Source organism: Macaca nemestrina, chromosome 7 (assembly GCF_043159975.1).
Source record: "Macaca nemestrina isolate mMacNem1 chromosome 7, mMacNem.hap1, whole genome shotgun sequence".
Classification (NCBI taxonomy): domain Eukaryota; kingdom Metazoa; phylum Chordata; class Mammalia; order Primates; family Cercopithecidae; genus Macaca; species Macaca nemestrina.
Window position 1 is genome coordinate 33,477,383 of NC_092131.1, and position 27,798 is coordinate 33,505,180.

Genomic DNA, 27,798 nt, shown 5'->3' on the forward strand with positions numbered 1-27,798 from the left:
GCGGGAGGAGGGGAGAGAAGGGCTGGGAAAGAGGGCTTGGCTCCAGGAAGCGGGTACGCGGGTTCCAGCTGCGCGCCCCTCGCTTCGCCGCCTCCTTTAGGCTCTCCGACTTCCCGCCCCGCCCCGCCCCGGAGCCGGGTCCGGAGTCCCTGGTGGGCTGATTCCGGAGCGTGGAAGGGAGCACGGAGCACGGAAGCGACAGGGAGGCGGCGGCGGCGGCGGGAGGCGGGGAGGAGGGGGACCCTCCTCGCTGCTCTCCCAAGTCGGCGCGAAGCCGCCTCGGGCCGGGCCGAGGGCTGCGCGGCGGCGGCGGCGGGGCCCGGCCAGGATGCGGGGCTCCCGGGACCGCGCGGGGAGGGGCGGGCGGCGGCGGCGGGCGGCGGGCGGGAGCTGTCCGCGGTGCTGAAGCGGCGGCGGCTCAGGGACGCGGGGCCGGGAGCAGGGGAGCCCTCCTGGGAGTTCCACCGCGACCGCGAGGCGGGGGAGCCGTCGTTCACCGGCCCATGCCGAGCCCCCGAGCCCCGCGGAGGAGGCGGGACCGTCCGCGGCGGGACAGGTAAGGGGCGGTCTGGGGGCGCCGTGGGAGCGCAGAGCTAGGCGCGGAGTCGGGAGTGAGCTTGGGAGGGCACGGGAGCCCTCTCGGGGCTGGGGGCTCTGACTCCCTGCTTGGCCGCACCTTGCGCTCCTCCAAGGCTTGCACTTCGTCCCTCCCTACCCCTCACCCTGCAGGCTGGGGGTGCTGGAGGGGGCTCAGGAACTGGGGTCAAGACACCACAACCTCGCAACACGAGGCCTTGACCCTGACCTCAGGCAGCTCCTAGACATCCTGCCTACTGACGGCAAGAAATACTGGTTAGAGCCTCAGACTCCCTGATACCCCAATCCCTACCAACGTTTTGCGACACTAGCAAAATCTGAGCAGGCTTCACTAAGCTCCCCTCTTCTCGCACCCAAACCTGTTCACAGGGGTGACGGAGGTGGCTGTGGTACTCCCTGCTCTGAGATTTCTCTGCCCTGGAAATGGCTCTTGGGCCAAGGGATGGGCTCTTGGGCCGAGGCCCCTTAGGATGTGCATTAACCCATTTCTTCAGGGAAGGAACGAGGTCCTGGAAGATACCTCTTTTTTTTTTTTTTTTTTTTTTTTTTTTTTTTTTTTCCTATGACACTCTTGATGCTCACAGAAGCAGGCAGGATTTGCGTCACATCTCTTGGCGCATGAGGGCAAAGAGTCAGGGAACCTGGGTCCTGTTTTCTCTTATGTGCTGGTGACCCTAGACAGAGCCTCCATTTGGAGTTCTCTCTCTCTCTGGCAAGAGTGCGCTGAATGAGCTCATTCAGGCCTGCAAAGTGCTTCTAGTTCTTCAGAGCAGAGTTCTCTATGACTGGCAGAATGTAGCGATCAAAATAAAACTGCGTGGAGGAAGACTTGGCCTATCCTTGTGGCTGACCGCTTCTTTCTACTGCTTTATCCCCACCCTCCAACCCAACCCAACTTCCCCACTCCCAGAGGTAGAAAGAGCACTAGAGTAGGAGTTCCTGGCTGGGTGCTGGCATTTACTGGCTTTAGCTAGTTCCCTAAGCTCTCTCAACCTCATCCTCCTCACCCCTAGAGTGGGGATAAGGTCAATGCTCTGCTCACCTCAGGGAACTGCCTTGGGATCCAATGAAAAACAATGCACCTGATTGGAGGCTTGCCACCTGTACATCTCCATACCAGTGTGAGCTGCTGTCACTGTTCCTAACCCCTAACCAGGCCTGCTGGCAGTGACCTGATTATTATCACCCCTACTCCCTCTTCTCCCAGCGTGGCCATGTCTCTTCCTTTGTCCTTGGCCACCCTGGGGTCTCAGAATCAGTGAAGCCAAACTTATAAATCTTAAGGAGAAAAAAGTGTGTCCTCTCTTCTTCTCCTCTTCCATCATCACCTATAGGAGATAATATAAGGTGAGAGTCTGACTCATAGGTTTTTATTTTTTCTCCCTAAGAACCACAAATCTAAGGAAACAGCTCCCTGAAGGCAGGAATTGCATTGTTTTCATCTCTTTGCCTCCCTTCATGACCCCCTCCCCAACAGCACCTGGAAGATAGTAAGGACTCGGTAATCGGGTGTAAAATGAGGGAATGAGAAGTTAAAATGTATCAAAATAAAAGCATTTAACTGGGAGTCAGAAGCCCTGTGTTCTGGTCACAGATCTGCCACTGTCTCAGGCAGGTCCATTCCCCTCTGGGGGTTCATTTTTCTCATCTGTAAAAGAAGAGAGTTGGGCTAGATGAGTTAAGATTTCAAGCCCTGATATTCTGTAGGGCTTTCTTGAGGCCCATAAACCCCTCAGTTCTGCTTGAATACAGGATGCCAGCTTTATCAACCTGGTTTGACAACTAAGTTAATGACCTTTTAGTAATGAACTGGATTTTATGAATGGAGTGAAAGAGAGCAATAGGAACCAGAAAAAGCCATTTATATTTCTGATGTTTTAAGAACCCCCTCTCTTTCTTATTTCTCTGGGAAAGCCATGACTCAGAGTGACTGAACTGAGAGGGGCTCCTGCCTCCAAGCCCAAAGGCCAGGAAACACCACCCCATCATCCCTGCCACCACCACCACCACCATCTCTTGGGAGTAACAAAGGGCCAGGGACCCCACCCTTGGCCCTCTCCTACCAGGGACCCTGCCTGGCTGTGATCTCCCTCCTAGGAAGACCAGAGGAGGGGACAGGCAGGAAAGATCCATCCCTACAGAGAATTTATATGTGTGAGAGAGAGATATATACACACACACACACACACACACACACACACACACAAAGTGAGTTTCTCTGATAATTTCCCTCAACTGTGGCAGACCCAGCCAATGCTCAGAAAAACCTTAGCTAATTGACATTTTGGTAGAGCTGAGTAAGCCATGCCAGTGACCTCGCCGAATTACACTGTGAGTGCCCAGCCAGGGTGGGGGACCAGTCTCCCCCTCCTCATGTCATTGCTTTCTGGCTCCCAGCTGTTGGTGCAGCACTGGCAAAAATCAGCTCTCTGGAGTTAATGGACAGTCACTAACCCTCATAACAAAGTGGCGGCGGCAGCAGCAGCAACAGCAAGCTAGCGAGGTGCTTTCTTTTCTGCAAGGTTGGTCTGCAGGGGAGCTGGCCTGCTACTGGGGTGAGGACAATACACTAGCCTTCCATCTGCAGCTGTTTGGGTGGACACCCCACTCCCAGAGCTGTCAGGGTGCAGGGCATCTCTGGTCACCCAGGCAGATGACATCTGGCTCCTCTCCTGACCAGGGAAAACTACCCATTGGCTGCTTCCTGTGTTCCCCTCTTGTTCCCTCCTTGCTGAGGCTTTTATTCTGGGCCCTTCTACAAGGCCTCAAAGGGAAGAAAGGAGTCAACCCTGGCACATTGCTCATGATTGGGTGATCTTAGGGGCAGGGATTGGGGGGAGCTGAGAAAGAGGAAGAATAAATGCAACGTGGTCATTAAGAAATTGTGTGGCCAGGAGCAGTGGCTCACGTCTGTAATCCCAGCACTTTAGGAGGCCGAGGCGGGCAGATCACTTGAGGTCAGGAGTTCCAGACCAGCCTGGCCAACATGACAAAACCCCATCTCTACTAAAAATACAAAAAGTAGCCAGGCATGTAATTCCAGCTACTTGGGAGGCTGAGGCACGAATCGCTTCAGCCTGGGAGGTGCAGGCTGCAGTGAGCCGAGATCGTGCCATTGCACTCCAGCCTGGGCGACAGAGGGAGACCCTGTCTTAAAAAAGAAAGAAAGGAAAAAAAAAAAAAAAAAGAAATTGTGTGTGTGTGTGTGTGTGTCTGTATGTGTGAAGAGAGAGATTAAAACATTGAAATACACACATGCAGATCCCTTCCCCTGCGTGATGCACACAAAATGGCAGAGGCAGAGAATATCCAGAGATATCTGCACATCATTGGTTACCTTCAAGTCCAAAAGCCAATTCATCTGTGAATCCTAGAGGGGCTTCCAGCTCCGAAGTACACCAGGGAGACAGAAGCAGGAGGAACAGCCTTCAGCCTGGGAGAAGGAACATCCCAGTTCTCTAAACCTTCTGTGTTTTCCAGCCCCTTTCCCTTCTCCGGGACTCAGCTAGCATCCTGTATGGGGCAAGGTCCCCTCTGCTGCAAGCCAGGGGACACTAAAGACTGATCTTCACCCCCGCCCTTTATATCAAGCCCTCATTTCTCTTACCTCTCCTCTTATTCTGTCTTCTTCCTCCCTGCAGCTGCTCCCACCCCCATCACCCAGCAAGCAAACCAAGCAGGGAGTGGGGCCGGATGCTGAAACTCTCCATTAGGTGTGTTATCTTCCGCCATTAGATGTGCTGTTTGCTTCTAAGTGGTTGGGAATGAGCTGCTTCAGCAGAGAGACAGGTTGTTTCAGTAAGAAAAAAGATTTGATTTCCACCTGAAAATGGACTAATTTGAGTAGCGGAGCCACCATCCCAATCCTGTCAGCAATTTTCACCCTTGTCAGCCACAGGCCCATCTCCCAGGCAGGTGGATTATGCTTTAAAGGAGAGGCCAGTCTGGCCCATAGGAGCCCAGGGTGGCAGGGGGTGGAAAGGGGGCAATTGATTCTCCCTGGAAGACAGTGACTAAGAAACCTCCCGTGGGAGCCAAGAAGTGTTCCACCTGTATAATCTGTCTTTCCTGAGTTCCCCCATGAGCTTTCTCCTCTCCTTTTCTGTTCTCTCTTCTGCCCTTCTCTTCTCTCTCTCCAAAGGTCCTTCGATGATTCTCAAATCTCTTTCCGACCCTGAACACTACCTAGGGCTTTGACTCCATACATCCAGCTGCCAGGCAGAGTTTCTACTCTTTAACACACTTTAAAACAAAACTCGTCCACTTCTCCCCATCCTGCTCTTCTGTGTGTGTGTTTGTGTGCCTCATTTTTCCAGCTTGGTACTTAGTGGGCCTTTTAATCTAAATATTCTTTTTTTTTTTTTTTTTTTTTTGAGTTCAGGAAACACTTGATGCTTCTGCTTCTTTAATTATTATTTTTCTCCTCTACTTCTGTTGTGTCTTTCTGAAACTCCTATTAGGTTGATGTTGGACCTCCTGGGGCTCTCCTGCATGTCCCTTACCTTTCTTTTACCTTTTCCATCTTTCTGTCTTTTTGCTCTATGTCTTAGATAATTTTATTAACTTTTTTTTTTTTTTACATTGAAAGGTCTTCTAACTTTATCTATGCCTATTCTATTATCCAGTCTTTTCATTGAATTTTTGAAAATTTCAGCGATTATTTTTAATTTCCAAAATGCTCATGTTCTTGAATTGCTCCTTTTTCATAGTAACCTGTTATTCTTTCATAGATGCAGTGTTCTCTTACATCTGCCTGAGGATATGAATTCAAAAAAATTTTTTTCAAAGTTTTTTTCTGTAACTTGAATGATTTGGGATCTTATTGGGTCATTTGTTGTATTTGTTTATTTAATCCTTCTCTTTTATTTTCCTGTAGTTGTTTTTTATTATCTTTTGTTGTCCATTTATACTTAGGAATGAAGGACGGCATTGACTAGAACAGGCAGCTAATGTGAATTTCCTCTGAAGTTGGCTAAGTTTGTTTCCACAGCTGGCCTCTCTTCTGAACGGGAGTTGTTCTTACCTCCAGTGTTTGGGCCTACAAGATTCTCTACACTGATTTCCTCACCAAGGAATCTCATCTGCTCTTTATCTCCAGGAATTTCTGGCCCGCTGATATAATTCTTTTTTGTTTTCCACATTTATTATGATTTTATTCTTGTAAAAGATATACATCCTGTCATTTTCATAGAAACTTAAGAAGGAAAAGAGGTGGTGGTTTGTGCTCAGGCTACCCTCTTAAACCGGCAGCCTCCCCCTAGGCTTTCTGTCTCAAGTGGTTGCATGGCCTTCTATTTGGTTGACAAAGCCAGAAACCTGGGAGTCACTTTTGTCATCTTCCTCTTCCTCACTTCTAGTGACCCACAGATTCCTGTTCATTTAGGTTTTTGAGTGCTCCTTAGATCTGACTCTTCCTCTTTTTCAATTCTGCCACAGATCAGTTTCAGGTCCTCATCCTCTTTTGCTTGCTTTTTTTTTTTTTTTTTACGGAGTCTCACTCTGTCACACAGGCTGGAGTGCAGTGGCATGATTTTGGCTCACTGCAACCTTCGCCTCCTGGGTTCAAGCGATTCTCCTCCCTCAGCCTCGCGAGTAGCTGGGATTACAGGTGCGCACCACCACACCTGGTTAATTTTGTATTTTTACTAGAGATGGGGTTTCACTATGTTGGCCAGGCTGGTCTCAAACTCCTAATCTCAAGTGATCCACCTGCCTTGACCTCCCAAAGTGCTGGGATTGCAGGCATGAGCCACCACTCCTGGCCTTCTGCCTGCAATCCTACAGTAGTTTCTTAACAGGACTCCTAGCCTCCATTCTCACCCACCTTAAATCCTTTCTATCCCCTGCTGCCCATCAGAGTGCTCTGTCTAAAACATAGGCATGACTATAGAACTTCCCTGCTATACCCATCACTGGCTCCCCAAGGCTCCTCTGCATGGCATGGGAGGCCTTCCCACCTCTCCTGCCTCATTCCATCACTACCAAACACCCTGACTTCCCCTCCATACCACTACCCAATGCCTTTGTGCTATAACTTCTGCTGGAAATGCCCTTCTCTCATTTGCTCACCTAGATGATTCCTATTACTTTTTCCTTCAAGACTGAGTTCAGAAGTCACCAGCTCTGAGAAGCCTCTTCCTAGCTCTCACCATCACCTTTGCTGCCATCTCACGATAGGGGTCCATTATCAATGCACCCATAGCATTCTGTGTGCTGCTAACACAACTTACTCCATCTGTTGAAACTTTGTATTTGCTAGTCTGTGTTTCCTACCCTTCCTCACAGCAGGTGCCACTTCTGGTTTATTTTTGCAACCCAATAACTGGCCTGAAGTAATTGTTCAAGAAATGTTTATTGTGCAGAACCAAATGTGCCTCAGCCAGATGTGTTCCATCCACCCCAAATCCTGGAAAGTGCTTTCTTCCCAGAGAATCTCAGTATACCTAGCTCACCCATTCACTAATTAACTCATCCATTCATGAGACGCACTGTCTATTGAGTGCCTAGTATACGCCACCCAAGGGGATGCAGGGAGGAGCAAGACAGACCGTTACCACCCGCTGGAGCTCACAGTCTGGTGAAGGAGAAAGACACTAATGAATGAATCACACATATATAAATAGAGACTGTGATAAGCACTTTGAGGCAAGGAGCATGGAGCCGCGAAGAGCAGATAACCAGGGAGGCGAAATCTAGACTGAGGAATTAGGGATGGCCTCTCTAAGGAAGTGACCTTTGAGCTGAGAGCTAGAGCATCCCAATGTGAGTGGAACTTCTGACAAACAAGGATGGGAAGTGAAGAGAGGGGGACAGGAGCTGAAAGGGGGAATGGCACTGGGGAATTATGTGCCAGTAATCTGTTGCTGCCTAACTACCCCAAAACCTAGTGGCTTAAAACAACAGACATTTTATTACATTTCACGACTTCGGAGGGTCAGAAATGCTGGCAGGGTTTAGCTATGTGATCATTCCACTCTGTATGGCATTAACAGAGGTCACTTGGTGACAGATAGACTGGTTGGAAGAACCCAAAATGGCTTCACTCACAATGTCTGGCATCTTGGGGATGATGAGGAGGCTGGGCTCAGCAGTTTCCATCGATGGGAGCATCTATACACACATGTCCAGCATGGTGGCCTCAGAATCATCCAACTACTTACAGAATGGCTCAAGATTCCAAGAGCGAGTGTTCCAATGAGCAAGGTGAAAGATGGCTTTTTATGGCTTGGCCTCAGAAGTCACATAGCATCACTTTTGCTGTGCTCTGTGGTTGAAGCAGTTGTAAGCCCACTCAGATTAGGGAGGAAGGGCATAGATTCCCTAAATCTTCCTAGAAAGAGTGTCAAATTATTTGCAGCCAGATTTTACAATCATCACAATGATTTTATTTTTTAAGTGAGGGAGACTACAATATGTTTAAGTGCCATTAGGAAGGATCAGGAATTAGGAACAGTTGGAGACAGACGGAGAGAAAGGATAATCAATTGTGTTAGGCTTGCTGAGAAGGCAAACTGAAACAAAGAAAGCTCAGTTCCCCATTTTCTTTGACTCTGCCAACCTCACCCCCCTTGCCACCCCTGGCTCTTTCTCCCTTTATTCTCAAATGCAGCAAGCTGCAGCTAATGACTCCAAGCTGGCTTGGTGGCTCTCTCGCTTATCACCAGCCAGAAATCTTCAAACCCAGCGCCAAGCCATCAACAAACAGCCACTAGAGTCACAACACTTCACAGTTTACAGAACAGTTTATACATGATCTGATTAGAGGATGGTCTAGCGCCTGTTCTTAAAGATTTCACCTTTTCCCTGGATTTTAATCATTTACATTTAATCTTCTGCCCGATTAGGAAGTTCTGGTTTTTATCTCTCAGTTTAAAAGCAATCTCTCTTGTTGCACTGAGAGATAGTGGTCAGTATCTCAACTTCTTCACAAAGCCTCGGTATTTATTTGAATCCAGACCTTGGGGTTATCTATGCAGCCACCCCTGGGCTGCTAAATCACCCTAAATCTCTTAATCTTTTTTTAACACTCCCATTTCTCATTCCTGTCACTGAGGACTCTGGTTTTAACCCATTCAAAACCAACTCCTCACCATTCTCACCCCTACCACTTATCACAACCCTCCACATACAAGTATGCCCTGCTAAATCACCCTAAATCTCTTAATCTTCTTTTAACACTCCAATTTCTCATTCCTGGCACTTAGGACTCTAGTTTTAACTCATTGAAGATCAACTCCTCACCACTCTCACCCCTACCACATATCACAACCCTCCATATCCACTTATCGCATAGCTCCATACAGTTATGCCCTGAAAGGAGTGGGAAGTCAGAGCCCAGGCTTTGGACTAAATCAAACCTGGGTCAAATCCAGTCTCTGTCACTATTTAATCTTGGGCAAGTTCAGAGCCTCGGTTTCCTCATCTAAACAATGGGGAATAATAATAACCGGCTTCATTTGTTGTTGTAAAGTTTTGAGATAAAGCACATGGAACACTTCATGGGAGGATGCAATAAATAGCAGCTGTTACCATTTTACAGGGTTCTGATAAAGGCTGACCCCATCCCAGGGTGTGAGCCAACTCCTGGTCACACACATCACACTGTCCTTTTGGCCTCTCTTTAACAGTGTTCACGATGCCTCCTCCCATTCAGGTCAGAGCCCACCAGGCAGTGCACACAGCAACCCTCCTCAAGGCGTCAGCCCTACAGCAAATCCTGGAGAACATGGTCCTGTTCAGGCCAGCCCTTTTATCTCATTTGCCAGGACCTCTGTTCTCCCATCCCTCCATCTGTTTAGTGGCTAAAAGCATGCACTCTGGTCAGACAGACTTGGGTCAAATAGAGCTCTGCCACTCTCTAGCTGTGTGATCTCAGAAAATCAATTTAATTTCTCTAAGCCCCAGTTTCCCCACACATTAAAGAGGATGGATTAAATGAGATAACCCATTTGAAGCACTTGGCATGGCATTCAGAACAAAACAAGCACCCAATAATGGTAGCTGATACATAGTGGCATTTGGGTACCATGACTCTGACGTCAGACTTCCAAGGTTCATGTACAGCTCCCCACTCACCAGCTGTGTGCTGTGGGCACCTACAATTTCCTTATGCCTCAGTGTCTTTTGCTGTAAAATGGAGATGATGATGACATGGACTTGACAGGGCTAGTGTAAGGATTAAATGAGGTGATATATAGCATTTAGAACAGTGTTTGGAACACAGTAAGAACTTAGTGAGCACGGGGTGTCATTATTATTCCATCCTTTTACTCTTAACCTTTTTGGAGTTTCACATTTAAGTTTCATTGCTTAGTTGCAGCATATTTTTTTAAGTTCAATCTATCTTTTTTGTTTGTTTGTTTGGTTGGTTGGTTGGTTTCATTTTTGAGACAAAGTCTTGCTCTGTTGCCCAGGCTGGAGTGCAGTGACGCAATCATGGCTCACTGCAGCCTTGACCTCCTGGCCTCAAGCAATCCTCCCACCTCAGCCTCCCAAGTAGCTGAGACTACAGGTGTGCACCACCACACCTGACTGATTTTTTTATTTTTTGTAGAGATGGGGTTTCATTATATTGTCAAGGCTTATCTTGAACTCCTAGGCTCAAGTGATCCACCCACCTCAGCCTCCCAAAATGCTAGGATTACAGATGTGAGCTACCATGCCTAGCCTCTTTGTCCTTTTTAAGTCATCTTTGAAGTATAATACACATGACAAAATTCATTAATTTTAAGTGTACGATTCAATTTGTTTTGTGAACTATATGCAGTCCTATAATCACGACCACGACCAAGAGATGGAATATTAGAACATGTGGAAAAAGGAAATATAAAGGAAACAATAAATTTAAAATTATAAAACAAAACAAAAAGAAACATTTTAAAAAGAGAGAGAATAGTTCTGACATTCCTTAAAGTCCTCAGGCCCCTTTCCAATCAATTCCCTCTTCTCCCCCCAGCCCTGAGCAACTACCCATCTGCTTTCTGTCACTGTGGTTTTGCCTCTCCTAGACTTTCATATAAGTGGAATAAAACACTATATGACTATCTTTGTCTTTTTATGGGCAATTTTATTCCATTTACATTCATTGTCATTACTGATATAGTTGGTTATAGGCCTAACATCTTAACTATTTACTTTCTATTTGTCTCACCTATTCTATATTCCTTTTAATATTTTTTCTTGCCTCCTTTTGGGTAGTACTTTGGGAGGCCAAGGTGGGAGGGTCGCTTGAGCCCAGGAGTTTGAGAACAGCCTGGGAAACATGGCAAAACCCTGTCTCTACAAAAAATACAAAAAATTAGCTGGGCATGGTGGTACATGCCTATAGTCCCAGCTACCTGGTAAGTTGAGATAGGAGAATCACTTGAGCCCAGGCAGTCGAGGCTGCAGTGAGCGGGAATCAGGCCACTGCACTCCAGTCTGGGACACAGAGCAAGACCCTGTATCAAAAAAAAAAAAAAAAAGTATTTTTATTAGTTCATATTCCCCATAGCGGTTATACATTTTTTTACTCTTTTTTCAGTGACTATCAGAGCAGTGGTTCTTAAAGTGTGGTCCCTCGACCAGCAGCATCAACACTACCTGGGAACTTGTTAGAAATGCAAATTCCCAAGCTCCACCCCAGAATCGTAAACCGTAAAGGTAAAATCCGGCAATCCAGGTTTAACAGATCCTCCCTGTGATGTTGATGCATGCTGAAGTTTGAGAACCCCTGCCCTGAGACAACTTTCGCTTCTGGCAGGCAGCTGGGCTGTGTGCATATCGCCTTCATCCTACAAGGGGTGGAGCTGATTCAAAGCCTGGTTTCAGTGCTGTGAGGGCTGGTTTGTTTCTGGGTTGCTCCTACTTCCAGCATGTAGCCCTAAAGTGGTCCCAATTGAAAACCAGGGTGTTTACTGAGGGTCCTCCTCCTTAACAGGCCCTGACCTCCAATTTTTCACCCCCAGCCCTGAGGCTTCTGGAAAAGCAGCCTCTAAGCTGCCCCTTAGGAATCAGGAAAGACCTCAAAGGAAAATGCAGTGCCAAGTGTCAAGCTTGCCTCTGTGTTTCTCTTTCCTCTGGGATCTTGGCATTCTGACCCTCCAGTTCTTGATCCCTTGAAGCCTTCATATTTCCCACCCACCACACACCACTTTTCTAGCTGTTATCGGCGGTTTGGCGTGACATGACTTAGTCTGACCCGGCTGAAAAAGGAAGCCCTCTATCCTGTTGTTATTCTCCCACTGGGAATCTAGAGTCAAAGTGAGCGTTTAGAACAGTTCCCGGCACATGGTCAAAAACTCAGTAAGTGTAAGTTATTCTTCTTCTCCCAATAAAATCCTAGAGTCCTATTGAGCTGCAGTGTTAAAAATCAACTCCTCCTAAATCTCTCATACTTTTGACAGATAAGCAAACCAATGTCACACTGTATGATTGAACTCCAGTGCAATTGGACTCAGCAGGAGGCTGTAATTGGACTCCAGCGGATTCCTGAATGGTTTCCTGCCCCTGGTCTAGAAGGTGGCAGTGTGCTCTCCATCCCTAAATCAGGGAGTGGGAAACCTCGGGCCCAGCTAAGTTCTCAGCTCAGAAAAAGACAACCTGGGTGCTGTGGCCTCAGAACCACCTTCTCTCCCTCTCCCATTGTGGGACGCAGACCCACAGCCCTAGCTGCACGATTTGGAGTAATATTAGCTTCAGAATTCCAGATCCTCTCATATCTTTCCTCTGAAGCAGAGTACACACACGCATGTGTACACACACACACGCACTCATGCATAAACACGCGCGCGCGTGGGCACACTCACCCACAGGTCCTCAGGTCACCACACAGGATCTGGAAGGCACACACTGTCCAGGGAAGACAAAGCCACAATGGTGGTGATGATAATTGTTCTGCTCTGAATGCTGGTCCCTTACTCCAGTGAACAGGGACAGGCAGACCCAAGGAATGGGCTGAAATGCCAGGCCAAGCCTAGAGCAGGAAGACTGTGTCTGGGGACCTGCCACCCTCTCCTTCTGGTCAGGACTCTGTGCTGGGTCTCCAGGATCAGGTCCGCGAACTCCCCATGTGGCCCTAGTAAGATATGGGGTGAGTATGAGCTGTATAGAGAACCATGACCCTTGGCTGGACTGTGAGCAGATGGAGCTGCTGCTAACTCGGATTGCTTCATGGAAGCAGAGGTGTGTGTGGGTGTGAGTGTGTGTGTCTGTGTGTGTGCGTGTGTGTATGTAGGGGCAGGCTTTAATGCTGTGCTCAGCTGCCAAACCTAGAAAGAACCCCTCAGCCTAAGGAGGTTTTAAACTGATTTTAGATAATTTGGCTCAGAAGAAATCTATACACTTAATTTTTTTCTGGTTTAAAAGTAGTACATGTTCATTGTAAAAAATAATTAATAATAATAATAAATATGGAAAACGGAAAAACCAGAGTGTGAAAAAGAAAATGAAAAGCACCTGTGCTCCCACTTCTGGAGATAATCACTCTTGACATTTTGGTGGAGTTGAGATTACATGCACTTACCATTTTCTTTTCTTCTTTCTCACTGAATCTGCAATGAGTATTTTCTCATGTCATTACTCCCTGTAAACCCGTTTGAAGGCCTCGTACCACCGTATTGTGCACAGTAATTTATTTAACTTGTTCCCAATTGCTGGACATTTAGGTGGCTTCCAGTTTTTCATATTGTGTAAAGCCAGGACCATATGTCTTTGTGCTGAGCCCTGCTTAAAGGCACCATCAGAGTGCAAGGGAGGAGGAAAGCCGGGAAAGGCTAAGTGTGGCTGGGATTGCAGAGGCTCAGCTGGGTGTACTTTGACCAAGAAAGTCTGACAGGAGCAGTGATGGGGGAATAAGGGGATGAACTGGGATTCAGCTGCCCCTGCCTGCTTTGAACAAGCAATCTTCAAATTCCCCTATGGTCTTCAGGAATCTTTCCGTCCCTCCTGGAGAGATCAGACAGGAGGGCAGTCCTCCTGGTGCGGCAGAGTGTAGGACAGGGTGAGTCAAATGCAATAATCTGCTCTGTGGGCCCTGGGGCTGCCCACTCCCACCCCAAGGCCCCTGCATACCTCAGCCCCCATGGATGGTGACAGCACAGTGTGCCTGACTCGAGGCTGCAGGTTGAAGGGACATACATTATGGCCAGCTGGGGGAGAGGCTGAGGACCTTTGGGGGCCATGTCCTCCATTCCCAGAGGGTGGGCAAGATGGGCAGGGGTGGAGGGGCAGGGCTGCGACTGGGGCAGTACAGGGGCAGTCAGGAAGCTGGAGATGAATCCATGGCTCTGTTGCCATTCTGGAAAACTGATGCCTTGCTTTCCTTTGCCTTCCTCAACCTGATCAAGGGGCTCTGGTAGGGAAGGGGATGACTGTGCCCCTCACTAGGCTCTGCATGTGTTCGCCTACCACCGACCCTCAAAAGGGGGCAGAGGACAAGAAGACTTAACTTCTGTGGGGCTCCTTAGGGGCACAGGATCATGGAATGTTAGTGCTACAGTTGATTGATATCAGTGGCCATTTCATGCAATCACTCATTGGGGAAACTGAGGGGCCACATCAAAAAACTAATAAGGGGTGAACCAGGCATGGAATCCCAGTGTACCTGACTCCCAACTCCATACGGCTTACAGTGCTCACATGCCCTCAACCCCACACCTGTGGTCACATCTGCTGGGAGAAGGGAGACCATGGCAGGGGCTCCAAAGCTGCCCTTGGAGGGCAGAAGAGACCAGTCCTCCTGGAAATCTGCCCAGAGGAGCCCAGCCCAGCAAGGCCTCTGCTTTGGGCACTCCGTGCTCCCCACCTGCTGGAACATGCCCTCCACATCACTATAATCCAAGGGGTTCCCTGTATTTTTGACCCCCAGAGAGGAAGGAGGAGGCCCTGCGTTTGTGAGCACTGAAGAGCTATGATGCAAGCCTGCATGACCTGCCCAAGCCTGTGTGCCCCATCTCTGCCTGTGGAGAGGCGTCTGCCACAGCTGAGTGACACCCTATATGGAACTCACCTCTTGTTAATGTACCAGCAGGGCCCTGAGGCCCATGGCAGCCCAGCATCTCCAGACCATCTATGCCCTCCCTGGTGGAGGAGCTGGTGCTTGGGCCACATCCCCTTCTTTGAGTCCCCCTGTGATTGTTTGTTAGATGTTCTTGGAGCCCAGCTTAGAGGCAGCCGCCCTTGGGTTCACAGCTGAGAGCCATGGGCAGTGTCTTCTTGCCCCTTTGCCCTCATACGGCCAACAACCCCCACCCCACTTCCTAGGAAGTCAGCCAGAGGATCCTGACCCCTCATGGACACACCCTCAGTGTCTTCGTCCAGGCCTGCCTGGCCCCACTCCTCCCTTGCTCTGTCCCAATACCTGGGCATTGTTCCTGGAGCCACGCTCTGTCTTCGGGTTTCTCAGGAGCCAGCTTCCTAGCATCCAGGCATTTCTCTTGGGGCAGAAGCAGAAACTGCTCTTTTCCAGGATTTGGCTGTGGATTCTCATGGGGGCTGGGACTGGAAAGGAGACTAGATAATCGCAGCCCTGGGAGCAGCAGGGTCTCCCTGCACTTTGCCCTTCACCCTTAGCAGAGACCTGCTAGAAGGCCAGACATGGCCCCAGGTGGGTGACGCCAAGGTCTGAAGCCCAGAAGTCAGGGCGGCAGCAATCCCCTCTCTCAAAATCTACCACATATTCTCATCCCAGCCATCTCTTTGGCTCCACAAAACAACTTTGTGGGGATGTATGGATGGTAATCCCTATTACCTTCCACACCTTACAGATAAGAAAACAGAGGGCACAAAGATCTGCCCAAGGCCTCAAGGCCAGGACTGAATCCCCGATCTTCAGATTAGAAATCCAGGGCAAGACACAGCCCCATCACCCTCCAGCTTTGCGATGGGCCAAGGAGGGGGACAGCAGGAGGTCCCCGGAGCCCCTAGACTGCCCCTCCCCTCTCTGCATACCCCACTTGCACCTGCCACAGCCCAATGTGTGTGGGGGGATTGTGGCTTCCCAGGTGCTCAGTAGGTACTCAGAGCAGCTGAAGGAGGAAGGGAAGCCCTGGGTGTCTCCATACTTCCAGCTGGGATATGCAGGTCCAGACCTCGGCACCCAGGATGCCCCACCTTAGATCCTGCAGGAACTTCTGAAAGTCTCAATTTGCCTTAGGGAGGAAGTTACTAAGGTGTATCCCTCTAAGACCATTGCTAGGGGCAAGCATCCTCACTCAGTAAGAGCTGACAGCTGTGAGCACACACCATGTGCCAAGCTCTGGGCTCAGCGCACTCCCATTCGACCCTAGAATGAATTCTCTCTCAACCCCAAATCCCACCTGCCACTGAGTCCTGTCAGTATCTCCCAGGATCAGTTCCCTTTCCTCCATCTGTACCACCACTGAACCCTAGTTATCTTCACTTGCCTGCAGCCATAGCAAAGGCCCCTTAATGGGGTCAGTCAGTCCAGCCCTCTCCAGTCCACTCCCTACACACAGCCATGGGGAAGGCTTCAGGACCCAGATCCCACCCTAGCACCTACTCTTAGACTCCAGCAGGGCTGCACAGTCTGGCTTCCACACCCCATCTCACACCTCCATCTGTGCCCTGCACACCTGCCTTCTCCTGTATCCAGCCACGGGGACTTTCCACACATTCTTCCTTCTGCATGAAACGTGTTCCCCATCCTCTTCACCTCGTTGACCCGCACACACTCTTCCTTCAGATCTCAGCTTTACGGCCTTCCCTGGGTCTCTGTGTCAGCTCCGTCCATTGTGTGTGCTTACATGCACCTGCTGTACTTCTTCGGGGCAGAGATGTGATTTTACACTTGTCTTCTCCATCAGACTGGAAGTTTTGTGAAGACAAAGCATGCATCTGCTCCCTCTCCCTACTTCTCATCTTTCTCACCGTGGTACCCCAAGCATCCGGTACAGTGCCTGGCATATAGCTGATGCTCAATAAATATGTGTTGAATGGACAAATGACTAAGCCAACTCTGTGGGGTAAGCACTACTGCCAGCCCCAATCCACAGACAAAGAAACGGAGGCCCTGAGAAGTGAAGTAGCCAGTTCCAGGTCCCGCATCTTGCAAAGGACAAAGGCAGGGTTTGAGCTGAGTCAGACTGCAGAACCCATGCTCTTCACCACTTTGGGTCCTGCCTCCAGTACCCTGGCCTCAGTGCTTGTCTGCCTTGCTCTTCTGACAGGCTCTGAGGACTGCTCGGCTGGCCCAGGCTCCCCTCCCCAGCAGCTGCCCCCAGAACCATGGAAAGTCTGAGTGAACTACAGAACCCGCTGCTGCCCAGGAGCCCCTCCCACCTCCACGGCCCCTATCCCTACCCTGAGGCCCCACCCAGCTGGTCCTACCAGGAAAAGCTCTACTCCTACCTCCTAGGCGGCGCTGGGCCTGCTGGAGCTCACCAGCTCCTGGACCCAGGGTCCCTGCAGCTGGCCGTAGAGGCCTGGTACCGGCCCAGCTGCCTCCTGGGGAGAGACAAGGTCAAGGAGCCCAGGGCAGGCAGCTGTGAGACCAGCTTCACAGAGGACAGGGAGCCCCAGGAGGGGCCCCCAGAGCAGCCCACAGGACCTGGTCAAGCTGCAGAGAATGTCACCATCCAGACTGTGTCCTACGGGGTACAAGAGGAGCTTCGGGACCAGGAGGACGACCAGGAGGAAGAGGAGGTGAGTGAATGAGGTTTAAATGCAGATTCCAACCTGAGCAACACAAGGAGACCCTGACTCTACAAAAAAGTTAAAAATTAGCCTGGCATGGTGGCGTATGCCTGTGGTCCCAGTTACTCAGGAGGCTGAAGAGGGAGGATTGCTTGAGCCCAAGAGGTTGAGGCTGCAGTGAGCTGTGACTGCGCCACTGCACTCCAGCTTGGGTGATAGAGCAAGACCCTGACTCAAAAAAATGTAAATAAATAAATAAGTAAATAAATAAAATGCAAGTTCTCAGAGCCTCATCACCAGATATTGAGATCTAATAGGCCTAGACTTGGGCCCAGGAATCTGTATACTACCAAAGAAAAGGACTTGGGACACAGGTACAGCCCATGCTTTGAGAAACACGAGTTTGGAGTGCCTATTTCATTGTTCAGTAGCACTTGTTCTTGTTTTCTTAATTATATAAATAATTTAAACTCAGCGCACTCAAAGATAACATTTTGGTGAATGATTGTGTAAGTCTCTTATTCACATTTTACCCCAGCCCACTCCCCAGAAGAGATCTTGCTGTGCATAGTTTTATAATCTGATTGTATTTCTCTAAGCAACATATTTGAGTATTGCTCCACGTAATTTAATGTATTCCTGAGAGGTGATTGTTAATGGTTACATGGTCTTCCATTGCAAGTTCTTCCATCATTTATTAACACAGTCTCCTGGTCACTGGTCATTGAGATTGTTTCTTTTTTTTTTTTGAGACAGAGTCTCACTCTGTTACACAGGATGGAGTGCAATGGCATGATCTCAGCTCACTGCAACCTCTGCCTCCCAGGTTCAGGCGATTCTCCTGCCTCAGCCTCCCAAGTAGCTAGGATTATAGGCACCTGCCACCACACCCAGCTATTTTTGTATTTTTAGTAGAGAGGGAGTTTCATCATGTTGGCCAGGCTGGTCTCAAACTCCTGACCTCAGGTGATCCACCCACCTCAGCCTCCCAAAGTGCTATGATTACAGGTGTGAGCCGCTGTGACCAGCCCATTGAGAGTATTTCTCTTCTTTCACAATTGCTATCCTATGATGAACAACCCTCATGTAGGTATTTGCCTTCTTTCCTCATGATAAATTCCTAAAAGTGGAATCATTGTGCCATTGTTAAGGCTTTGGTAGAAAGTGCCAAGGCCAGCCTACACCCCCACCTGCGGCAGAAGAGACTGCCTGTTGCTCCATGTCACTGGCCACTGGGCATTGCCTTTTTAAAAACCTCTTCCAGCCTGCTGGGGCGGGGCTGATCCTGGGCCTGGTCACTAAACCCCACTGTTTTGCAGAGCGATGCCACTTCAACGGAGAGCGAAAGTGAAGACAACTTCCTCACGCTGCCTCCCAGGGACCACCTGGGCCTTACTCTCTTCTCCATGCTCTGCTGCTTCTGGCCACTGGGCATTGCTGCCTTCTACTTCTCCCAGGGGGTGAGAGCACCTGGGGCCCAGGGGCTCTTCCCTGGCCCATCCCTCTACTTGAGGGCTTGGCATCGCGTCTACAGGATGGGGTCAGGGGCCTGGCAGGCTGGGCTGTTTTGCTGGGTGTGGGGACACTCCTGTTCATCAGCATGTCTCTCTCCCTAGACCAGCAAGGCCATCTCCAAAGGGGACTTCCGCCTGGCCAGCACCACCTCCCGCCGGGCCCTCTTCCTAGCCACACTCGCCATCGCCGTGGGGGCCGGTCTCTACGTGGCCGTGGTGGTGGCTCTGGCAGCTTACATGTCCCAGAACGGCCATGGCTAGTAGCCAGTAGGGCCTGCATCCTGACTCCCCCGCCCACCTGAGGAAGCAGTGGGGTTTGGGGTTGCAGACGCTATGGAAAGGCCCAGCCCCTGAAGATGATCCCGGGAGAGTGGCTTGCTGAGGGGGAGACCCCCATTCCGCAGCCTGCAGAGCTCAGCCTTCACTTCTGCTTGCCCGCTGCTCCCAGCCCCAGAGCAGGGCCCGGGGCCCCACTCTCTAACCCAGGCTACAGACGGGAAGCAGAAGGCAGGGCTGCCCACCAGGCCATCCCAGCGGGGCCTAGCTCAGTCCATTCTGCCCATTCCCTAGAAGATCTCCTGCCCTACAGCCAGCCCACCACCTACCCTGCCAACCTCCCCACAGAGAAAGAGCAGGAGGTTACAGGGAGGAAAGGGAGTGCCCAGGGCACAAGGGGACCTGTCCCAATCCTTTCAGCCCACAGGGATCTTCACCTGGGGACAGCCTGAGCTTCCCCCAACTCCACTCTGGCCCCATCATGCCCAGACCTCAGCAGGCCAAGAAGGAAATATGTGGAGACAAGGCGGCCTCTTGCTGTCTCTGATTCTACGGGGTGCTTATCTCCCCACGGGCTTGTGAGGCACTGTAGATTCTAGATAGGGAAGAGGAACCTCGGTATGTAAACTCTGAACCAAGGGCAGGTTCTTGGAGCTTCTTTATGTGGGTGCAAAAGGCAGTTGCAATGACAGAGAGTCCTGAAATATTGCTGGACTACATGAGTCTTCCTACTCTCCCCCCACTCCCTGCCCCCATCATCCTTTTCTGGGCTTTGCCTGGGAGTCCATGAGCTGGTGCCATCACAAATAGACTAGACCCAGAGAGTGCCCTCAGCTCACCAGCCACTGAGTGCAGGGCCCTAGGTCCAGCCCTGCAGAAAATGCAACAAGGAGAGACCCTAGGGAGTAGTATAAATGAGGGAAGGGACTCATGGAAGGAATGGCCTGCTGAGTAGTCAGCAGTGCTTAGGAAGGCTTCCTGGAGGAGGTGTCCCTTGAGCAAGGCCTAGGATGAATAGAATTCATCTAAGGGATTTGGTCACATAATTCTTTGTATTTGTAGGCTGGGGTGTAGCAGGAGCCTTCCATGGGAAGCTTCCAGGCTGTTTGGATTCTGCCTGGAACATCCGGGCTGGAGTCAAACTACAGCCATTCCTAAGGGTTCCACCAACTCAAGGAGGAACATCAGGCCTGTCTCTCAAAGACCAATGATGTTTTCCCATCTCTGAATGCTAGGGGGTCAGTGGTGGGTACCTGGTTACCCCTGGGGCATCTTCACTGATACCTCTGCTCAGGGCCGCTCTCAACACCCTCAGCCACTAGGGCACATCCAGAATTTTAGAGACATCCAGGTAGGCAAGGGGGGAGCACTAATGTGAGCAGGCCTGTCTGGACTCAAGCTACAGGCCCCTGCTGTGCATGATGTGGGAACCTGGTCATTCCCATGCCCCATATAGAACCCAGGGCTGTGGCTCCCCCACTGAGCATCCCTTGTCCCACTGTCCTCCCCTGCCTTGGGCACTGCCCAGCCCTCCACTCCTGCATCACAGCAGTTTTAAGATCCCATTATTGTACTGATTTATCCTTGTAATAAACGTTTCTGTAACACCTGGTGCCCTCTAGGTCTCTTGCTGTGCCACCTACCCCGCCATTGCCTGAATCCCATTCTATTGCTATGTCTGCTGCTCTGACCCCTGGCAGCCTCCGGAGAGGACAAGCCCATGATGTATGGGCCTTAGGAGGAGCTGTGGCCAGAATGTCTGCACCATCTCAGGACTTATCTGCTTGGAGTAGTCTGGCTGTAGGGTGATGGCCTGCATTTGGCTTGCTCTAGGCAAGCCAAAGCAAGATCCATGCCTGAAATAAAAGCCCTTCTAGGCTCAAGAGCCTTGGAGGACAGGAAGGAAGGGATGTGAGCCAGGGTGACCGAGGCTCCACGGAGCTGCCTAGGGCTACCAAGGTTGGATACAGGGTGTGAGGGGGCCAAGGAGTCCATGCCCCTGCCTCCTGCTCTCGGGTTCACCATCTCTTCTATCCCAGGAGCTGCTCCTGGGCAATGTGGAGAGGAAGGCATCTCTGCCTGCCTCAGGCCCCAGCTCAGCACCAAATCTCCAATATCCTCTCAGACCTGAGCCCTCAGGAGCCTGCCTGGGCCAGCACAGGGACTGGCCTGGCCTCTAGGTCACTTGGATGGAGGGCCCTGGGGTGGCAGGTTATGCACATCCCATATCCGTGTGTGCACCTACTTGTAAGACACAGCTATGCATGTATGCACACACACATGCTGCATGGATTGCAAACCCCAGAAACAGAGATTAGCCTGTGGGGTGGATATGAGGGGCTGTTGTTGGGATAACATTTGTAGAAGCGTGGAGAAGGAGGCAGATCTGGGCAGACGGAGAGGTCAGGCTGCAATGCAGTCCTGAATGACAGGCTGGGCCAACCCACAGAGGAGCCAGAGTTGACCCAAATTGGGGTGAAGAGCCAGGTCTTTCTACTCCCTCTTGACCAGTCATTAGATGTGGGCCACCCAGAAAGAGGTGTGACCTCAGGCAAGGCAATGGTCTTCAGCTGTGACAACCCGAAAAGATTTGCCCTGAAGACTGTTTGCTGCCAGGACCTGCAACAGCTGGAAAGCTGTCAATCCTTCCTGAAGGGGCCCTAAGTGGCATATCACCACGTTCACCAAACCCACCCACCCAGCAGCAGACGCGCTGGTGCCCACCTAGATCCCCTCTGCATTCACCTCTTCACTCCGAAGGCTGCTTCGGTCGTGTTCTACACAGGTTCCCTGGGCTCCCCAGTGGGACTGAGCTCAGTTGCCTGCAGCAGCATTCTGCTTGACACATGCCCTTCACTGGCTGACTGCCTCTCCCTGCCTCCTTCCCTACTCCCCAGCTGTGCTTCCTGGGATCATCTCCCAATAAACCGCCTACAGTTGAACCCTTGTCTCAGGATTGGCTTCTGGGAGAAGCCAAACCCTGGCACAGAGCATGCACGTTCACACGCACATGCACATGTTCCACATATATGCACACACTTGCATATACATGTACCCACACACATGCATACACATACACATAGGCACCGCCACGCACCACGCAAACCTTTGTGCACACACATGCACATGTACACAGGCACAGCCCACACATGCACAAAAGCTGTATGCACACACATGCACCCATACATGCACCACGTGCACATATAAGAGGTGAAGAAGGAGGCTCACACCTGTAATCCCAGCACTTTGGGAGGCTGAGACAGGAGGATTGCTTGAGCCCAGGAGTTCAAGACCTGCCTGGGCAACATAGTGAGACCCCATCTCCACAAAAAAATTTGAAAACTAGCTGGTCGTGATGGATGATGGTGCATGCCTGTGGTCCCACTACTATATGGGAGGCTGAGGCAGGAGGATCGTTTGAACCTGGGAGGTTGAGGCTGCAGTGAGCCATGACCACACTACTGCACTCCTGCCTAGGTGACAGAGTGAGACCCTGTCAAAAAAAAAAAAAAAAAAAGAGAGAGAGATTATTTTTTAAAAAGGAAGAAGAGAAGGGGGTATGGTGGCTGAGGAGTCTCACCTGGCCCTGCCTGCGCTGTGGTCCCACCCATCACCAGCCTGGCTGAGGCACTGGAAAGGGCACACGGCAGCATGTACCCTGGTCCAGGCCTTGCTTGGACTGGGCAGGCAGTCTCACAGTCCACAATTCCCACCTCCTTCCCAGCCCTCTGAAATGCTATTCCAGGCTTTGAGAGGCGGAAAGAGAAGCCAAACAATTATCTACCTTCTTTTTTTTTTTTTTAGATGGAGTTTCACTCTTGTCGCCCAGGCTGGAGTGCAATGGTGCAATCTCAGCTCACTGCAACCTCTGCCTCCCAGGTTAATGCGATTCTCCTGCCTCAGCCTCCCGAGTAGCTGGGATTACAGGCATGCGGCACCATGCCCCGCTAATTTCGTGTTTGTAGTAGAGATGGGATTTCAGTTGGTCAGGCTGGCCTGGAACTCCTGACCTCAGGTGATCCACCCACCTCAGCCTCCTAAAGTGCTGGGATTACAGGTGTGAGCCACAGCGCCTGGCCACAATTTTCTATTTTCAACCTTGGACCTGCCCCTCTCCTTTTCACCCCATCCCTACCCTCAGCTGCAAATTCAGGCTCTGTAGAAGAAAATGGAATCAGAAACGAAGCCCTGGGGGCCTCCCTCATGCAGCCCCTAGAAAGGACCGATCTGTGGATCCCAGCGTTGTCCTGATCAGACGCCCACCCACCCTCTTCCCCTGGCATGCCTGGGGCACTTGAGGCTCCTGCTTCCCAGCTCCGCCTGCGTCTGGCTGCCTGAGGCCCCTGGGAGGCATAGGGGCTTCAGCTACTCCCGTTCAGGCTGGCTCCTCAGGCTGGCAGAGACAGGCTGGGGGCAGGGAGGGTCCCCTGGGTAAAGGTGCCCGTGACAAGCTGCAATGCCAGCACATCTGTGCAAATATTACCAATTATTTTCCTCACTATAAACACCCAGCAGGAAGGCAGAGAAGCAACCAACCCAAACTGTTCAAAATAGAAACTGAAATTGCTGCACAGGGAAGTTGGGGCAGCCGGCAGAGTGGGGGCCCTGCACCAAGAACCCATTCCCTGTCCCTGCATGTTGGACCTGATGTTGGACCTGCTCTGGCCGCCCCCACCCTTCAACCCCATCTCAACTTTCTCCCCTACAGGCCAGGCTGGAATGGGATGGAAAAGGGCCTCACCTAGGGGACGTGGGATATAAGGGAGGGTGGCCAAATGGGCCCTGTGCGGGGGTGGTCTGATGGCAGAGGGGGCAGCCACACAGGAGCCAGGAACTGAGGCTATCTGGCCTGTGGTCCAGAGCAGCTACTGGGCAAGTGGAGCCACAGGGACTGTGGGCAAAGGAGTGGAAAGAGAGCCTCCCTTCACTGTTCCCCAGTCCCAGGGAAAAAGGGGTGTCCTAAGGGTGGCAGGCCAGGAACCCTGGGCGATGGACCAAGGGGCAACAGTGACCTGGCCCCACTCTGAGTGACAGGAATTTTTCTGATGGTGGGAAGGACTAGAAACCCACTCCCAGAACCCCGGCAGCCTTCTCCATCTCTCCCTCTCCATGAATAGGGCTGATAGACAGCAGGTCCGTGGACACAGCTGCAGGGATTGTCAGAACAGTGAAATACTTCCACAGTAGTTGATAAACAGGCCAAGCCCTAAATCCTCCCAGTGTTCCCTCTCCTGCCTCCCTGGCCCCTCCCCAGAACTCCAGACCTCTCTGCTCCAGGAACTTAAGTGTTAACAGCTGACACAGTGGGCCCCTCCCCCAAACGCACCTGTCCATGCCTGACTGCCCTGGTGATTAAACGGCCCTGATGTTGCCCCTGGGCACCTGCACCACTCATCAGTGTGCCCCTGCGCCCTGCTGCTTCCCAGAGACATGCTCAGCACAGTCCCTGAGCCCTAGGCCTGAGCCCCACTCAGAAGGTGGGGCAGGGGTCAGTGGCCAAAGGTGTGAGTCCCAGAACGCTGCAGGAGGAAGGAACCCGGGAGGTGATCTAGTCACCATCCCTCGTGCTACAGATGAGACAACAGAGACCCAGAGAGGGTTTCCGGTTGCCCAATGTCACCCAGCAAGTCAAGAGCCAAGCCCAGGCCTTGCCTCACAGGCCCTGGAGTTGCTGAGCTAGGCTGGTGATGTCTGCTTGCCTTGGAAACAGAAAACCCAGGGACAACTGCTGCTGCCGCCCATTGAATATTAACAAACTTGCTTCTCTCAGCCTTCCTTCCCCGGCTGTTTCCAGCTTCAAAGGCTTCCCCAACTGGCCCCTCCCTGGGACTGACATCTTGGCCCTTCTATTTTTGGTGGCTTGGTAGGGGTGGGACAGGAGAGCGACCGCCTTGCTTTTGCCTGCCCTGAGCTCATGGCAGCCCCCGGGTGCTCTCTCATCCTCTCTGCCTTTCGGGGAGGCGCTACTCTGGGCGGGGGAGTCCCCACGGGGAGACTCAGATGTTCTGAACAAAAATAAAAGGTGCTCGTGTGGCCCATCTGCATTTCCAAATACTTCCAACCCACATCCCTTGAACTGCTTTTACCTCTCTCCCACTAAAGAGCCAGGCAGGTTTCAAAGCGGGTTCTAGCTCCTCCAGGAAATGACAGAGAAAGAAATTCCCAGGGGGCAGGATCCCTCAGAGGCAGCCGGAAGGGGACAAAGGGGACAATGAGTGTGCTTGCACCAGTGGGCAGGGCTGGGGTGAGGCAGCTGGGCCAGGCTACATTGACAGAGCACCCTGGGTGCACAAAAGACCTTCACACCACTCTCTCTACCACTGAGGCAGGTGTTCTTGTCCCCATTTCACAGACAGGAAGACGGAGGACCGCGAGGCCTTTCCCAGTTCCACAGATCGGTGAATGGTGCCTCAGCCTCTGGGAGCCTGCCGTGGCTCCACCCTCACCCACTGCCTCCCTCCCTGAAGCCAACTCCTGGCCATTTTCTCTCCTTAACCTCCTCCAGCCCTGTCCCTAACACTTGCACTCAGAGCTGGCTGGCCCAGAGCACAGCCCAGTGGTTAAGAGCAGAGAAGATCAGCCAGGCACGGTGGCTCATGCCTGTAATCCCAGCACTTTGGTAGGCCGAGGCGGGTGGATCACGAGGTCAGGAGATCGAGACCATCCTGGCTAACACGGTGAAACCCTGTCTCTACTAAAAATACAAAAAATTAGCTGGGCATGGTGGCGGGTGCCTGTAGTCCCAGCTACTCGCAAGGCTGAGGCAGGAGAATGGCGTGAACCCAGGAGGTGGAGGTTGCAGTGAGCCAAGACCACGCCACTGTACTCCAGCCTGGGTGACAAAGTGAGACTCCATCTCAAAAAAAAAAGAGCAGAGAAGAGGGGAGCCCACCACCCAGTTCAAATCCCATCCCAGCCTGTGTGCAACTTCGGGTAAGATGTTGCTTGGTGTTTTAGCATCTGGAAAACAGGGATCCAACCAAACCAAGTCCTGTGACTCTACCACCCCTCAACCTCCCTGTTATTTCCTGCCATCTCCATCTCCAAGCCCTAGTCCAAGCCCCCATCAGCTCTTACTCAGACTCCTGCAGAACCTCCTAAATGACCTGTCACATGATGCAACATGGATGAACTCTGAGGACATCATGCTAAGTGAAATAAGCCAGTCCCCAAAGAACAAATACTGGATGATACCATTTATGTGAGGTACCTTGAGTAGTCACATTCCTAGAAAGAGAAAGAAGAATGGTGATTGCCAGGAGCTGGGGGAGGGGAAAACTGGGATTTGTTTAATGGGCATAGAGTTTGTTTTACAAATTGAAAAAGTTCTGGAGATCTGTTGCAAAACAACATACATGTACTTAATTGTACTGAACCGTACACTTAAAATGGGTAAGATGGTAAATTTTATGCTACATGTTTGTTTTGTTTTGTTTTGAGACATAATCGTGCTCTGTCTCTCAGGCTGGAGTATAGTGGCACAATCTCCGCTCACTGCAACCTCTGCCTCCCAGGTTCAAGTGACTCTCATGCCTCAGCCTCCCAAGCAGCTAGGACTAAAGGTACCTGCCACCACACTCAACTAATTTTTGTATATTTTCAGTAGAGACGGGGTTTCACCATGTTGGTTAGGCTGGTCTCGAATTCCTAACCTCAAGTGATCTGCCCACCTTGGCCTCCCAAAGTCCCGACGTGCTGGAATTACAGGCGTGAGCCACCGCACCTGGCAAGACATTTTAAAAACAGTTTATCTGTTTCCTTGTAAGTACCTTAGAGCAAGCTTGTCCAACCTGTAGGCTGTGCAGCCCAGGACGGTTGAATGCTGCCTGACACAAATTCATAAACTTTCTTGAAACATTATGAAGTGTGTGTGCGTGTGTGTGTGTGTGTGTTTAACTCATCAGCTATAGTTATTATTAGTGTATTTCATGTGTGGCCCAAGGCAATTCTTCTTCTAGCATGGCCCAGGGAAGTCAAAACATTGGACACCCCTGCCTTAGAGTAGGGGAGCACCGTAATCGACACATCTCTTATTTGAGAAGTAGTGTCTGTTGCCCTCATCAGGTTTAATTACAAAATTTGATCATGATCATATTGTAGCCTCTCAAAGTGCTCTAGAAATTGTCCATGGTATACATGAAGCAGCCGTGGTGTCTGGAGCACTCTGAAACGCTATCAAAGTTGTATGTATTTTCAAACATTTTTAAAATGAAGAGGCACTCTTGTGTTCTCATTCTGTGCACTTTGCTGTTGGAGTGACAAGGCATTTAAAGATGTTTCTGGCTTTTTTTTCTTTTAATAAGATGGTGTTAATTATCTGGTTATTGACCAGAAATCCTGAGTTATCGATTGCATATATGTGTGGTTTGTAAAAAGAATAAAACAACCGAGGCAGACTCTTGACAGCTCCTTGCTTGGCATTGAGGCTGTAGGGGAAGACGCCTTTTGGAGGGGCTGTAGCTCAGGGCATGCACTGTGAGGCTGGACCTGTTGACTCTGCAGAGCATCCATTTAGCTTCAGGTTGTCTTGTTTCTGCATATAATGACAGAGCATTCTGCTGCCATTCTTAGTTGTGGACAAAGAGAGGTCAGCCAGCAGGAGAAGTGTTTGGGGGAGGGTTGTTTGTTTGTTTTAGTTAAGTATGGTTTTTTTTTTTGTTTTGTTTTGTTTTGTTTTGTTTTGTTTTGTTTTGTTTTGAGACAGAGTCTCGCTCTGTCACCCAGGCTGGAGTGCAGTGGCCAGATCTCAGCTCACTGCAAGCTCCGCCTCCCGGGTTCC

At 50.8% G+C, this 27,798-nt stretch overlaps 1 protein-coding gene across 1 annotated transcript; it reads left to right on the forward strand.

Moving 5' to 3' along the window:
• Positions 1-260: 260 nt before the first annotated feature.
• On the forward strand, positions 261-20,631 carry LOC105495797 (synapse differentiation inducing 1 like). Its single transcript, XM_011765585.3, has 4 exons — positions 261-556; positions 16,764-17,238; positions 18,549-18,689; positions 18,846-20,631. Exons 2-4 carry the CDS (start codon positions 16,822-16,824, stop codon positions 19,002-19,004), a joined length of 717 nt encoding a protein of 238 aa, XP_011763887.1. The 5' UTR covers positions 261-556; positions 16,764-16,821; the 3' UTR covers positions 19,005-20,631.
• The last annotated feature ends 7,167 nt before the right edge of the window (positions 20,632-27,798 follow it).

Excerpts from the sequence above, each read along its gene's own strand:
- LOC105495797 (XM_011765585.3), top strand. The coding sequence starts at position 16,822 with ATGGAAAGTCTGAGTGAACTACAGAACCCGCTGCTGCCCAGGAGCCCC. Across the intron at positions 17,239-18,548 it reads ACGACCAGGAGGAAGAGGAG|AGCGATGCCACTTCAACGGA; the intron begins GTGAGTGAATGA and ends ACTGTTTTGCAG. Across the intron at positions 18,690-18,845 it reads CCTTCTACTTCTCCCAGGGG|ACCAGCAAGGCCATCTCCAA; the intron begins GTGAGAGCACCT and ends CTCTCTCCCTAG.